We start from the raw sequence: 16,754 nt of genomic DNA on the forward strand, positions 1-16,754 counted from the left end.
GAAAGTTAAAAAATAACATTCTACGAGTCGGAGCGTGGAATGTTAGAAGCTTAAAAAAGGTTGGTAGGGTAGAAAATTTAAAAAGAGAAATGGATAGGGTAAATGTGGATATAGTGGGAATTAGTGAGGTTCGGTGGGAAGAGGAAGGCGACTTTTGGTCAGGTGATTTCAGAGTAATTAACTCAGCGTCAAATAATGGGCAGGCAGGAGTAGGTTTCATGATGAACAAGAAGATAGGGAGAAGAGTGGAGTATTTCAAGACGCATAGCGATAGAATCATTGTAATAAGGCTAAATTCATAACCTAAACCGACAACGATTGTTAACGTCTATATGCCTACAAGCGCCCATGATGATGATGAGGTAGAGTGTGTATACAAAGAGATTGATGAAGCAATTAAACGCGTAAAAGGAGATGAAAATTTAATAATAGTTGGAGATTGGAATGCAAGCATTGGAAAAGGCAAGGAAGGAAATATAGTGGGTGAATACGGGCTGGGCAAAAGGAATGAAAGAGGGGACCGACTTATAGAGTTTTGCACGAAGTATAATTTAGTAATTGCCAACACCCAATTTAAAAATCACAATAGAAGAATATACACTAGGAAAAAGCCAGGCGATACTGCAAGGTATCAGATAGATTATATCATGGTTAAGCAAAGATTTAGAAATCAACTCGTTGACTGCAAAACTTACCCTGGAGCAGACATTGATAGCGACCATAATTTGGTGATAATGAAATGTAGATTGGGGTTTAAAAACCTGAAGAAAAGGTGTCAGATGAATCGGTGGAATTTAGAGAAGCTTGAGGAAGAGGAGTTAAAGAAGATTTTTGAGGAGGACATCGCAAGAGGTCTGAGTAAAAAAGATAAGGTAGTAAATGTAGAAGAAGAATGGGAGAATGTTAAAAAGGAAATTCTTAAATCAGCAGAAGCAAACTTAGGCGGAATAAAGAGAACTGGTAGAAAACCTTGGGTTTCAGATGATATATTGCAGCTGATGGATGAACGTAGAAAATATAAGAATGCTAGTGATGAAGAAAGTAAAAGGAACTATCGGCAATTAAGAAATGCTATAAACAGGAAGTGCAAACTGGCGAAAGAAGAGTTGATTAAAGAAAAGTGTTCAGAAGTGGAAAGAGAAATGAACATTGGTAAAATAGACGGAGCATACAGGAAAGTTAAGGAAAATTTTGGGGTACATAAATTAAAATCTAATAATGTGTTAAACAAAGATGGCACACCAATATATAATACGAAAGGTAAAGTCGATAGATGGGTGGAATATATAAGAGTTATACGGAGGAAATGAATTAGAAAATGGTGTTATAGAGGAAGAAGAGGAAGTTGAGGAGGATGAAATGGGAGAAACAATACTGAGATCTGAATTTAAGAGAGCATTAAAAGATTTAAATGGCAGAAAGGCTCCTGGAATAGATGGAGTACCTGTAGAATTACTGCGCAGTGCAGGTGAGGAAGCGATTGATAGATTATACAAACTGGTGTGTAATATTTATGAAAAAGGGGAATTTCCGTCAGACTTCAAAAAAAGTGTTATAGTAATGATACCAAAGAAAGCAGGGGCAGATAAATGTGAAGAATACAGAACAATTAGTTTAACTAGTCATGCATCAAAAATCTTAACTAGAATTCTATACAGAAGAATTGAGAGGAGAGTGGAGGAAGTGTTAGGAGAAGACCAATTTGGTTTCAGGAAAAGTATAGGGACAAGGGAAGCAATTTTAGGCCTCAGATTAATAGTAGAAGGAAGATTAAAGAAAAACAAACCAACATACTTGGCGTTTATAGACCTAGAAAAGGCATTCGATAACGTAGACTGGAATAAAATGTTCAGCATTTTAAAAAAATTGGGGTTCAAATACAGAGATAGAAGAACAATTGCTAACATGTACAGGAACCAAACAGCAACAGTAACAATTGAAGAACATAAGAAAGAAGCCGTAATAAGAAAGGGAGTCCGACAAGGATGTTCCCTATCTCCGTTACTTTTTAATCTTTACATGGAACTAGCAGTTAATGATGTTAAAGAACAATTTAGATTCGGAGTAACAGTATAAGGTGAAAAGATAAAGATGCTACGATTTGCTGATGATATAGTAATTCTAGCCGAGAGTAAAAAGGATTTAGAAGAAACAATGAACGGCATAGATGAAATCCTACGCAAGAACTATCGCATGAAAATAAACAAGAACAAAACAAAAGTAATGAAATGTAGTAGAAATAACAAAGATGGACCACTGAATGTGAAAAGATTATGGAGGTAGAAGAATTTTGTTATTTGGGAAGTAGAATTACTAAAGATGGACGAAGCAGGAGCGATATAAAATGCCGAATAGCACAAGCTAAACGAGCCTTAAGTAAGAAATATAATTTGTTTACATCAAAAATTAATTTAAATGTCAGGAAAAGATTTTTGAAAGTGTATGTTTGGAGTGTCGCTTTATATGGAAGTGAAACTTGGACAATCGGAGTATCTGAGAAGAAAAGATTAGAAGCTTTTGAAATGTGGTGCTACAGGAGAATGTTAAAAATCAGACGGGTGGATAAAGTGACAAATGAAGAGGTATTGCGGCAAATAGATGAAGAAAGAAGCATTTGGAAAAATATAGTTAAAAGAAGAGACAGACTTATAGGCCACATACTAAGGCATCCTGGAATAGTCGCTTTAATATTGGAAGGACAGGTAGAAGGGAAAAATTGTGTAGGCAGGCCACGTTTGGAATATGTAAAACAAATTGTTAGGGATGTAGGATGTAGAGGGTATACTGAAATGAAACGACTAGCACTAGATAGGGAATCTTGGAGACCTGCATCAAACCAGTCAAATGACTGAAGACAAAAAAAAAAATAAGCAAAATAATTGTACTGTCACTTTATTGTGTATTTAACTTGATTACAGCATTTTGTTTCAAGATGCTGCCTTGGTAAATCTGATAGTCCAGTCCATAATAAAATGACACCATGATTTTTATTAATATAAACAAAATTTTTCTGTAACAAAATGGATTACCCTATCTTTTTCATTTATATATTAATCAGATCTCATTTAGCATAAATCAATTTACATGTTAATAAAATATAATTGACTATTATTTATTAACTATTCAACAATAAAAATAATTGAAATCCTAACAAAAATCTTGCTCCTTGCAAGGACATTATTTTACACAATATACTTGATGTGTCAAAAAAAAGAGCTAAAGTTTTGTAATAGTGCGCCAACCAATGCACAGATTTTATTAAATTAATGTTGCTGGTATTAGTAATTTTTGGAAACAATCTACTTTGACGTCTTGCTGTTACTGTTACTTTTCAAGTTATAACAGTTGCAGTAAACATGTGTAGTAATCTCAAATTTTTAACAAATTGAAAATGAGAGATTTTGAAGAGCTATGATTGTGATAAATTCTGCTTCAGCTTGTAAAACATTTTCACACATACATTTATAATGCTTCAGCAAGCACTTGGGGAAGATTGTATGAGCGACTGCAGTGCTACAAACGATTTAATTATTTTAAAAGGGGAAGAATATTATTACTAATGAAGCTCCAATACCCAAGTGATCTTCCATGTTAACATATGATCATAACATTGATACAGTACATAAGGATCCTGAAAATCATTTCTTAACTGACCACAATTTCTGAGAAAGTCAGCATAGGATCATGCCACACAATTTTATTAGAAAAATTTAACACGTATCATGTATAGCCTCTCCACAAAGTTCATGCTGTATTTGCCGACCAATGATCAGAAAGAAAATCACGTTACCAATTAGTCAAGACCTTGATCATGCCAGTGCCAATAAAATTTTTTTTAAAAACATTATACATAAGAAGAGACTTAGATTTATGGATATACTATGGAAATTAGGTCAGAATTGTCATATTGGATGACAATAGAGCACCCTTGACTAAATAAAATAAATGTATGAGTTGATGTTTTTTTTTTTTTTTTTTTAACTGGAAAAACTTGGTCCAATAATAATTTGTTTAACATGGTCTGGTCAAGACATTGAATAGATTCTACATGGATGTTTTATACTGTTAAAGGAATGTTAAATGCAAAAAGAGACCACAGCTGTGGGAAAACCAGATTGAATGTTTTACCACATGCCAGTTCACTTGTCACTTCTAATCCACCATTATCTAGCAAAACATGAGGCAACCCTTGCGCCTCAGCCTCCTTATGACTTCTTTGTGCAATCCTTGTGACTCTAGACTTGGTCTCAGCAGAATTTTTCCTGTTTCCTAAATTGAAGGCAACCTTCACCTTTCAATAATAATTATGATGCATAAATGAGATTGAATTTTTTCCCAAACTTTGGGAAAAAATACGAAGGAATTTTTGGATGTATTGCTGGCAACAGGGACTTCTCTCACTAAGAAACAAAACACACAATTATTTTTATAATATATAACAAAAGACACAGCCTACCTTTCTAACTCAATTGTGCAAGAGTTTCTAGTAACATCAGAAACAATTCCAGATGCAATTGCTACACGTTTATCTGTACTAACTATCAAATATGTACCCTTTGATATAACTCCAGCAGTAAATTCTTTATCTCTGAAAAACGTATGACTAAATTTACCTTTGTGTTCCTCAACAGTTTTATTCTCCAATTTCAAATTACACAAACCACTTCCATTTTTCTCCCTAAATAAAGACAAAACGATATTTATTTTAAGATATATCTCAAGTTATATTAAAAATGTATGTTTTTATTACAGACTTGAATTAATTTAAGATTATACTATATTAATTATATCAATTTGATTTGTAAAAAAAAAAGGCTACAAAGAAACATTTTTACTTGCTGAATATTCAGTACAAGCTTGTAGGCATTATGCTAATAAATGTAATTAAAAAGTATAAAGACAAAAACATAGCACTCAAGACAATAAAATTTTCACTAAAAAAAAATTAAAAAATATTTACAGCAAAGGATATAATTTCTTTCTTCCAGCGACACATACCAAAACATAGAATGAAAAAGGACAAATTGAAGTGAAAAAAGGATATCACATCACACATTATCTGAGTAGAAAAATTTAACTTCAAAAATGAAAGATAAATATAAAACTGGATAAATTAAATTAAAAATAAATAAAACAAATGAATTTTACAATTTTTAACCCTAATTTCACTTGTTTTTGAAATATTATACGTAACAATACATAAACTGTCTTCAACAGGTGTAGGTAAGTGTACATAAGAGTAATTTTTTTTTTAATAACAATTTAGGTAAAGGTTCATTTTACTTCTTATCACACATACACAAACACACACAGACACACACACACACACACACACACACACACACACACACACATATATATATATATATATATATCAAAGTATTACTACTTTAAATCAGATTTCTATATAAAGACACTGGAACATCAATGTACTTATAAATTTCTCCCATAAATATGGAAAATGATTGATGTAACTTCTTCACAATGTGAAGAAGTTAGCACTACTTTCTGCATACCTTGTATTGAACAATTATGCTACAAATTAATTTTAGAAATTTAAGATGAAAATAAACTACAACAACTTCAGTCTCTTAGTGTAAATGTTTTAAAGTTAGTTAAAGACATGTTCAAATTTTCTTCATTAAACAATTTAAAAACATACTCTGACATAATTTATAATAAAGTATTTTGAATCATTATGATTTAAGTTTTGTACATTTTACAGGTGTTTACTTTTTGTTTCTGTTAAGAGATTTATCAATAAACAAAATAAAGCAAAAACAGTACTAGTGTAAAAAAATAATTAAAATCAGTAAATAAATATAAAATATCAAGCGATTCAAAAAATACTTCACAATTTTAACAACTTATAAGCATATAAAAATTTATTTGAATCAGTATTTATAAAAATGGTTTTAACAGTGATTTTTACCATGTTTTTTTAGTACATATTTTAGTTTCCTTTTCCAAATCATACATTTAGTATTAGAGCATCTTCCTTTTGGGGTGTTGTGAACCCCCCCACACAACAGTTCTCAGGTTAAATTTTAACTATCAGACATTTTGCAAATCATTCACCAATTTGTTCGATATCCGTACTCTTTGTCTGTAGGACCAGTATTCGCCAATTTTTTTAGAAAAGTATTGCTTTTGAAGGGGGATTTTTTGGTGGTCTTCACACAGGAAGTGTTTTTTGGGGGTTAATAATTTACACAGTATAAGTTAAATTTTATATATGATCAATAATTTTTTTTAAAAATAGATTTTAATTATAAAAAATGTAATACCTTTCTTCTGGTGTTAAATTCCAAATATCTTTTATAGAAAACATATCCTTTTTTATTTCTTTTTCTTCAAGTTGTAAAAGACCAACCCAGTGAAACACGAAGCGTATATGTTCAGACTTCAAATGTTCAGTAGCAGGAACTAATAAACCATTCAATGGATTTTTGGGTGATATTTTCTCAACTCCAGTTTCTCTTAAAACATTACAAAAATTGTCTTTGATATATTAAGAAATACTATTTAGTAATTAAGGTTACAAATATCTTAAATTTTTTATATATACATACACACACACATGCATGTGCGCACGCACACACAATTTATTCTTTTTTTTTTAAATCAATGATCTAAGTACAATGAAGTAAAACTATCTTTATGCATTTTTCATAAACTAATAAATTTAATCAACTCCAAAAAAGACTATTTTTGGTCTGGACTGTTTAAATAAGAGCTAAAATGCCTCTAATTGAACAAATGGAACTTCCTTTTAACTATGGCACAAATGACTATGGTGTTGCACAATTATTAATCAGGTATTGAGAGAAGAAAACGCCAATACCAAATTAAAGAAAACAAGCTAGTCTGTACACGGAAGTACTGATCACTCTAGTGTTTAAGAATTCTCAAGTTAATAGAATTTCACATTAATTTTTACTTACAAGGCCTACCACATCAGTGACATCAGATGTCATCCTTCTAGTTGTTATTTAGAGTACCATCTTGCTTATACTAATTAAATATGAAATGTAAGGCATCTATCACTTACCTCTCCTTTTACAGGTACCTATAAAAGTAGACGAGAAATGAAGGAGAGGAGATGAGAGGGGAGAGATATCAGATGATTGAAAAAGGACTTCACCACTAAAAGCGTGTAAAAATTTATCTGAGATAACTAACAGATTTGGCTGAGGTCTCATTTCATAAAAAAAAAAAAAAAACAGATCAGGTTCGTCACTCAACATTCACTTTGGTTCAATATGGCTCCCAATTGCAATGCAATACACATCTCATCTGAAGTCAATTTCATTCAAAACTGTAGCCAGCAAGTCAGGCGTTACCTCTGCAGCTGCAGCATTAATTTTAAGCTTAAGCTCAATAAGATCAGCAGGCAAAAGTGGTAAATAAACCTTATGTTTAATAAAACCCCATAAGAAAAAAATCTAGCAGGGTCAAATCTGCGGGGCAAGGTGCCCATCCAATTGGACCTTCATACCAATCCCCGACCTGGGAATCGAGTATCAAGAAAATCTCATACTTCTAGGTGGTGTCCCGTCTTGCTGATAGTAATGGCATCCATGTTGGTCATCCTTGTCTAACTGAGGAATTAGAAAATTTTTAAGCAAATCCAGATAAATGATACCATTTACGATTATCTCCTCAAAGAATAGGCTGTACAGTCTTTGCTTAGGGCACAAAAAAATTGGCGTTAGGGCTAACATGAATGTGCTGCAAAGTTTCATGAGGGTTTTTGCTACTTCCACATTTGGCAGTTATGAGTGTTCACCTTGCCACTAATGTGAAACATTGACTTATCACTAAAAATTACATTGTCTAAAAATGTATTGTTGTCTGCAATTCTAACCATCATTTCCACACAAAACTGCAGCCAAGTAACTTTGTCGCCATCTATAATGTGCTAAACCATGGTTAGTTTGTACAGCTTCAAGTGCTATTATTTGTGTAATATGTGCCAAACAATCATTTGTGGAATGCCAGTCTCACATGATGCATGCAAAGTTGATTTCTTCCAACTACTTGCAAAGGTTTCTCCGAGTTTTCCACAGCAGCTTCAAAGACACATGGACTTCCTGGTGATTTTGTATGTTTCATAGAGCAACGTGTCTCAACAAAGGTTGGTGCCAAGCGTAAACAGTACGTATACCTACTAAGAGGCTCCCTGCCATATTCTCTATGAAAATTACATTGAACTGCAGTTGCGACTGCAAATTGTGAAACCAAAATACACAGCAAGCACGTTCTGCACCAGTAAATGTATCCATTTTTTACAACACACGTGACACTGCTGGTGGCCGACTTTGATAATAATGAACTACATGACTCAAAACTGGATGTGTTTTGCTATGGAATGAATCTCAACCAAACCAGTAAGTTATCTAAATAAATTTTTATATGATTTTAAAATTGTCAAGTCCTTTTTGAATCACCTGATACATTATATTGTTTACTTCAACTTGTGCCTGTTCTATTTTTTGTATGAACTATAATCTTTCTAATGAAATTTTTGGTATTTTAACTGTGCATAGCAATTTACAGTACTAGAATCAAAGAAATATCAGCAAATTTTAACTTTCTGTTTGTAAGCAATGGAAATATTTACTTGCAGGTCAGAACACCATAAAAAAAAAATCATTTTTCCTGCATTTATATCCCATTCCTCTGTCAGTAAAACTTGTACATACACACTCAAGATAAATTTTACATAACATTTTTGAAGTCATAAACGTTCAAAAGCTTTTAAAATCTCAAGTGAGGCTGTAAGGACAATCTTTTCAACGGATTTATATGTTATAGATGAATTTATTAAAAGGTTTTACAGGGCATAAAGTAAATAAAATCTAAACAATTCTTATAAAATATTTTCTGGAATTTTGATAAAGATGTTTTGATAGAAGTTTTACTAACAGTGGAATGAGATATAAATATAGGAAAAATTATCTTTTTATTTCCCTCCCACGTAATAAATAAGATCTTGTAAATAAGAGTTCTGCTTGCATACATGCATTAATCAATAAGGAGGAAATTTACAGAAGCAAGAGAAAATTTACAAATATTAAATGATTATGACATGTGGAATATACATGAATTTTGTCATGTATCAGACATACCAGAGATAGGCACACATTTTATTTTTTATTTTACAAAAGATGAATTTATGTATGAAATACTGGATTATCTGAATGAACTATAAGAAACAAACAAAATTTCAACATATACAACATATATTTTATACTAACAAAAATAACTACATAGTTGTAGAAATGTTCATTCCTGGTAAACTCTAGAAAGCAAGATCAAGGGGGCATCTAGATCAAACTATCTAGAACTTCAGTCCAGAAAAAAAGAATTAAAATATACAAAATGTGTGTAAAAAGATAGGTTAACAAAGTGTGACTTCAAGAATTTATATTACTTAATACTAAAAAAAATGTATTTACAGAACAAAATTTATTTACAAATAATTTAATCTAATACTTACTTAAGAGCAGCAGAACACAAAGTCAGATAAGGACAAGTAGAACACCCCCTTAAATGATTTATAGGCTCTGGAAGGTTAGGTATTCCGATCAAACCATCATTAATGTTACCAATTTCTTGTCTTTCACTAGAGGACCTAACGAATTCATTGCGTAATAAAATCAAATCTCTCTTTTCCATTGCACCTGCTTTCACTTCTTTTATAACTCCCTCCCTGAAAAATATAATAAATAACACAGCTGTCTTGTTATGTGCTACAACCAGATGATTTTACAAACAGCTCATGTCTAACCTAGGGGGTAAGCAAAAAATACAGTATTTTTAAAATTTTCTTTCTTTTCACTGACCTCAACAAACCTTGACCCTCTCTGAATAACTTTCACTATTTACTCATCAACTCTAAGAAATACTCATTACAAAAACTGATTTCTACTAAGCCTTGTAAATTTCAGAATTAATATTCTATTAAATCTTTGTCTTTCCATTAAATATACAGTACAGCAGAATGTATTCCAATGTACTTCATGTTCAGAAATGCCAATTACAACTGACTGGGAGGAAATATCAGCCAACATATGATTGATGGCAAGTTGGATATGTAAGTACATGGTTGAATTTATCTACCTAACACTAAAAGCAAGATTAGAAGATAAAAATCCTCCTTATATTGAACCACCCTCAACATTGCTCAATAAAAAGCCAACGTAGTGTCATTATTGTAAGCAATAATGAAATTAGGACAAATCTTCTAACATTCTGTAGCTAAAATGCAATTTTATTTAAAGTTCTCCCATTTAAAAAACAATAATATTGATTTCTCCTGTGTCACATCTTTAATATTTCATAATTTGTAAGGTAAAAATAATTTTATCAAGGGAATCAATTCAATCAATTCAGACTCAATTTACTATAATAAAAGTCATTTATCATAACTGAATTAAAACTATTATAGCCACTTTCAATAATAATATTATAGGTATATAATGGTTAAATCCTTTAACCTTACTTTTTAAATTTACAGCAAGCCCATTAGACAAACTTTCTCTATATAAAAAAACAAGAATCATCAAACTTGGTTTGTTTTATAATTCAAAATTTATTTTAAAAATTGAGAACCTTCAGACTTTCTTTAAATTTATTAAAAAAATTTATAGAACTGCAATTTTTATGGATGAATGTATACTATCCTTCTGCCAATATTAAGTTCGAAAACTGCTGGCACATTGATAATACATCAGAAAAATAATTTTAAAATTTCATTTCATAGTTTGAAACATGTCTGAAAATGTAAAAAAATTATAAAAAAAAGATATAAGAAATTGTGCTTTTCAAAAAGCACTTTTTTGGTGAGTTAAACAAGTAAAATTTTCAAAAATCGAACTCTTTTCATAATGTAACACCTGTTTAGTATCTCCCCAATTCCTAGTCAATTTTTCAAAATGTTATAGAAATTCCCTTCATATAGTAACAAAAACCAAATTTCCTGACTAAATTAGACTATAATTGAGATAAAAAAGACACACTCACACATACAGAAATTTGAAATAAATATTTTTATATTTTTGGACCCAAACCTCAAAACAGATTTCCTAACACTTTGTTATACAGTACAGTATAATTTTCAAGCATATAATGTATAGCCAGAAAACCAAAATTTAATATTAACATATATTTCATTCACCTGGATTATAAACGTTACTCATACATAAAAAAGTCTCAATATTTTTATATTTTCACAAATTAATGTTAACTGATAAGTAGAAAGCATTACCTTAAATATAAAAGCAGACCTGAATCAACCTCTTTACCGAGTTCAGACATCATTAATGAATAAACTATTACTTGTCCTCTGTGTTCTGATGAAAATGAAGCACGTCCAGTTTTCAATTCTAAAGGCATTATCTGAAAATGACAATTTTTTGCTATGTTCAAAAATTGAAATTCACAAAAAGTCATTTTAACTTTATTAAGAAATAAATGAAATCGGTATCATCTTCCGAAAGTATTAAGGAAAGCACATTTTGTGACAATCAAAAACTTTAATGAAGAGAACAAAGATATTTTTACAAGTCAGTTGCTAATTTACTCAAACCTGCTTAACTCATAAGCCTTGTTAATTAATTTTTTCATTCCTTTTTGTATTCATAAAGTAAAACTATTTCAATAGAAAAATAATAAATAGCTAATGAAATTTTTGTGAGCTGTAATTAAATAGTTAAGTTCATTTATCACAGGACTAGTCAAATTATCTTAAATCACTAATATATTTACATATGATTATTTATTAAAATTTTAAGATTAAATGAATGAAACTGTCTGTATTTGTTAACAAAATAAAAAAAAAAAAAAAAAAAAAAATTAAATTACCTTAGTTTTATCTTCAGAACTAACTTTCACAGTAACATCAATTCTTCCTTTTAATCCAAGATTTGTGGACCAAATATTTTCTTCAATATCTTCAATAGCTATTATTGCACCCTTCCAACAGTCTTCATTGCTTGTTCTGCAAAAAGTATGTACAAAATTTTATCCACATTATATAATTATCAAATTTCAACTTTAATATTAGGTCTGTTCAAAAAGCACCTGACCATACTTTTTCTCTCTCAGAAGTTGAATAAAAGTGATAAAACTGTTAAGTGCAGCACTAGTATCAGGAATACATACCTAATTTTTTGTAACCTCATTAACCATCTCAACTGTTGTTCAGCAGCGATTATGTGTCAGTATAACGGGTGCTCATCACATCTATATTTTATGCATAATGATGTGGAACATATGGAATTTTCCTGCATCAAGTTCTGCCAAAAGGTTAGCGATACCAAAAGCAAAACAACTCATAAAATTAAACAGGTTTTCCGTGATGAAGCTATGGGGGAGTTAATTTACCAAAAGGGCAATAACTTAAAGGGTCATATAACTTTCCAAATGACTGGATTTCAACCGAGCGACTAGTATACTGGTAAGCTATCAACAAGCCAAGATCCAAATGTACACGGTTTGATAATGGAACATCATTGGCTAAACATCCACTTACTAACAAATAACACGGGATTAATAATGATTCTATATATATATAATTTACCAAACAATTTACGCATCCACAAGACAATTTTGGGATCATAGCCTGAACTAAATGATTTAGTTTGAGACTTCTAACCAAATAAAATTCAGAATTGCTTGGTTCAAGGCTTACAGAGAAGAACCTGCTAGCAGCTGGCACCTCAATTTTCTGGTTCAGGTACAAAGAAAAGGATTTTCTCCCATATTTTTCAGAAGGAGAATTAGTCTTTTGCACTGATATAGTGGACTTTTGACTCGATTTAACGTTCCATATGAAAGTACCGATTGGAGACTGTTCACAGATTTATCCAAAAGAAGCCTCAAAATTGTCCATCTTCACAATGGGAATACGTATCTGCCAATACCCATCGGACATTCTGTCCATTTAAAAGAGGATTATGATAATTTTGAATTCATTCTCAATAAAATTAAGTACAACAATCATAAGTGGATTATGTGCAACAATCTCAGAATAATATCAATGCTCCTAGGACAGCAAGGAGGATACACAAAGTTTCTTTGTTGTTGTGTGAATGGGAAAGCAGAGACAGAGAAAATCATTAAATAAGGAAAGATTGACCAAAAAGAGCTTCATTAGAACCTTGAACCAAAAATGTGCTCCGAAAAGCTTTCATAGATCTGAATAAAGTTTTCCTTCCACCTCTATACATCAAGTTAGGCTTGATGAAGCAATTTGCCAAAGCCTTAGCAAAAGAAGGTAAATGTTTTAAATACATCTGTAACAAATTTCCAGTCTTATCGACCGCCAAACTAAAAAATCATGTCTTTACTGGTCCTGACATTAGAAAACTTCTCAAAGATGGTAATACTGAGAAACAAATGGAAGTTGCAGAAAAAGAGGCCTAGGGAGCCTCTTTTCTGAGGAAGTTTCTGGGCAATAAGAAGGATCCAAATTTCAAATCCATCGTTGAGAACATGCTGCAGAAGTACAAAAGTTTAAGCTGTTCCATGAGCTAGAAGGTTCACTTCCTGAATTCACATATGGACTATTTTCCTGAAAATCTGGGTGCCATTAGCAAAGAGATGGGCGAGAGATTTCAAAAGGACATGGAAGAAATGGAAAGGAGGTATCAAGGAAAATGGACTACTATGATGATGGCAGACTACTGCTGGATGTTACACCGAGATGAATCCTACAAAGAACATAGAAGCAAAAGCGCAAAGCTGAGCCACCTAAAGAAACTTTAACACATGCGATAATATTGTAAGTTATTTTACATACTTTATCATTAAGTGTGAAGAGGGGGGTGTGGTTTCCAAAGGCATGACGTATCTCATAAGAACTAATTAAATAAATTAATTTTAAAAAATGCACTATAATAGAATTTAGCTACAAGAATGCATAGTATAAGCCAAAAAAGTGAATATATTATATTAATTTATTATTAAAAAAAATTTATATCTATTTTATTGTATCATATTTTCACAATTTTCAACTTTTTACAAATTTTGAAATTTGCGAAAAATCCTTACATGATGAAAAAAGTAGTTATTTTTGGATTCAGCGCTAAAAAATACATAAGAATCAATTATCAAGAAGTAAAAAACACACCCATCACAGGCTTGTTATTAGTGAGAAAAAGTAAACATCATCCAAAATTATCTGCTGTTGACTTAAATCTAGAATTAGCAGCTAGTGGAACAAATTTATTCATAACAACTGTTAGACGCCGACATCTTGCAGCTGTACAGAAAGCTTGTCAGCTAGCTAAAGAGCAGCTTTTAACACCAGCAATGTGCCAAAAAAAGACTCCTGTGGGCCAAAGAAGAGTGGAAAAATGCTGTTTTCTGACGAGTCACATTTTTATGTCCAGGGCCAAAGGGTTCCATACATTAGAAAAGCACCTGATGAAAATGCATCATCACCAGCTCATATCAAAAAATCAGTCAGATATCCCCAGAAAAAAATATGTTGGGTTGTTTCTCATTTGAAGGCCCTTGTTTATTACTTCCAGTAGATGGTATGTTGAGAAGTGATTGATAATATATTAAGATTCTGAAGGAATCGTTTCTGAAGGAAACGGTTATGATACAACTTCAAATTCCCACAAGGCAATGTAGTGTTCTAATAAGATCTAGCACCATACTGTACTGCCAAAAAAGCAGAAAATATTTTTCAAAAAACAAAACATTAAAGTGCTTCTGTGGCCAGGCAACTCCCCAGACTTAAACCCAATTGAACCTAATCTTATGGCAATAGTAAAACAAAAAAAAAACTCAAAAATGAATTGTACCAAAAAATTGACCTCATTAAAGCAATAATATCAGTACGGTTTCATGATGAAGAAATAAAAAAAAAGTAGAACTCTTTTTGAATTGATACAAAGACGGGTACATGAAGTGATTAAAAATAACGGAGGACATATTAATTACTAGACATTTACAAATTATACAGGTGATTGATGATGCTTTTTTTCTAAATAGTTATTTTTTATTAAATAACATGTGTTCAACTTAATTTATACTCTACTGTAATAATGTACCCACCCATTTGTCATATCTAATCCAGGATTTCTTGGTCAAGCACATATAATTCCTTGAGTCTGCTGAACTCCTAATACATGGACATGGCTCCTTGTAAATAATTTCTGATTGTTCTCCAAGCTGAAGTTGCCAATGAAGGGATCTCAACTTGACAGCCAGAAAGATATAATAATTAGTGTGTGTTTAAATATAATAATTAGTGTTTTTGGAGTGTTTACTAGCACAGCTAGTAAACACTCCAAAAAGAGTTTCCAGTACTGAAAGATTTCGCAGTTAAGTGTACAAAGAACAATTTAGAAGATTTTATTTTTATTCACGTCCTACAGTTACTTTTTGAAAAGCAATCTAACAAAAACAGAAAAGTAACTCCCAGAATGATAAATTTAAAGCTTAGCTTAATAAGTACATACATACTACTACATGTATTAGTACTAATACATGCTAAATGTATTACACACATGAATTAATATATACATACTTACTCTGTGACTGGTGATATATAATTTGAAATAAATTTAATAATCTGAGGTATAAATATATCCAACTGTTTTTTGACACTAGACATTGATATATCTGAAGAATATAGTGTAAATATAAAATTGTGTGTGCTTATAATATCACAAATTATTTTCTTGATTTCCTCCTCTTTTCTCAATTTCTTTTTCAATGCCTGCAAAAAGTGAACATATAAATAATAATACTATATTATTAGTAATAAATTAATAATTAAAAGGTAAATTGACAAAAGGTCATCATCATAAGTACTAAAATAACATTATAAAATGCTTAATTATAGCTTAAATGTCTAGATAATATCGAATTCAAAGCTAAGAATACTAGTTATTTCCGCCAAATAAAAAATAAAGCTGGAATTTAAAACCAAGTATTCATAAGTGTGAATTCATAGAAATCTGGAGATGATAGTTTTAAAGTTGTTCTTTTATGAATTTATTCAAATGCAATTACTTTATAAAAGTTATTTGCGGCTATGAATAAAGTAAAATAAGTGATACATATTTTATATGTGATATTTCAAATAGCATCTCTGAGACCATAGAGATATATAAAAATATATTATGATTTTTTTATCATATTCATCACATAGAAGCATGTGACTTTTTCTCTTTTTGAGAACAGAAAAAGGAAAGGTTTTTCTGATTATTGACAAATTTAACAGAAATCGTTGAGCAAACCGAAAACTACACTAGAAAGCGCATTCTAGGAAGTTTTTAGATTGGATAAAATGTTGATATAAATATATTTTACCCATGTGATATGAAGATATATACATAAAGATACATAAAGGCAGATTTATTTAAACAAAAAAAAATGTAACAAGTGAATCTATCTTATTACAGTGAAAAAATTATTTCACTGAATCTATCACCAATTTTCTTGGAAAGAAAATCCTTTATTTAGTGGTTGTGTTTAATTTTTTAGTTCATTTTGTTTTATCTATTTAACACTGTTATTTCACTGTTAATTTATATATCTGAAATGGACAACAAATTTTTCCTATTTGAAAATTCCTAAAGTACAATCAACCCATTAACTTGTAGGATAGGAGTTTGCCATACTCACAAATTGTTTACTACAGTATGAAATCATGGTAAATTGCCATCTTCGTATTTCTTTACTATAAATCAAAAGGTTACTTTAAAAATCAGCAATCTTATTTGAAAATA

At 30.9% G+C, this 16,754-nt stretch overlaps 1 protein-coding gene across 1 annotated transcript in view; it reads right to left on the minus strand.

The window, feature by feature from the left end:
- The window catches only part of Dna2 (DNA replication helicase/nuclease 2), a 62,703-nt gene that overhangs the window by 26,585 nt on the left and 19,364 nt on the right, over positions 1-16,754 (minus strand). The window contains exons 5-10 of the mRNA XM_075367224.1: positions 15,552-15,739; positions 11,869-12,004; positions 11,273-11,403; positions 9,503-9,715; positions 6,288-6,479; positions 4,457-4,678 (exon numbers count right to left, since the gene is read on the minus strand). Of these exons, the coding sequence (XP_075223339.1) occupies positions 4,457-4,678; positions 6,288-6,479; positions 9,503-9,715; positions 11,273-11,403; positions 11,869-12,004; positions 15,552-15,739 (1,082 nt within the window). The remainder of the gene's footprint in view (positions 1-4,456; positions 4,679-6,287; positions 6,480-9,502; positions 9,716-11,272; positions 11,404-11,868; positions 12,005-15,551; positions 15,740-16,754) is intronic.

The sequence above is a fragment of the Lycorma delicatula genome, chromosome 5 (assembly GCF_047948215.1).
Source record: "Lycorma delicatula isolate Av1 chromosome 5, ASM4794821v1, whole genome shotgun sequence".
Lineage (NCBI taxonomy): Eukaryota > Metazoa > Arthropoda > Insecta > Hemiptera > Fulgoridae > Lycorma > Lycorma delicatula.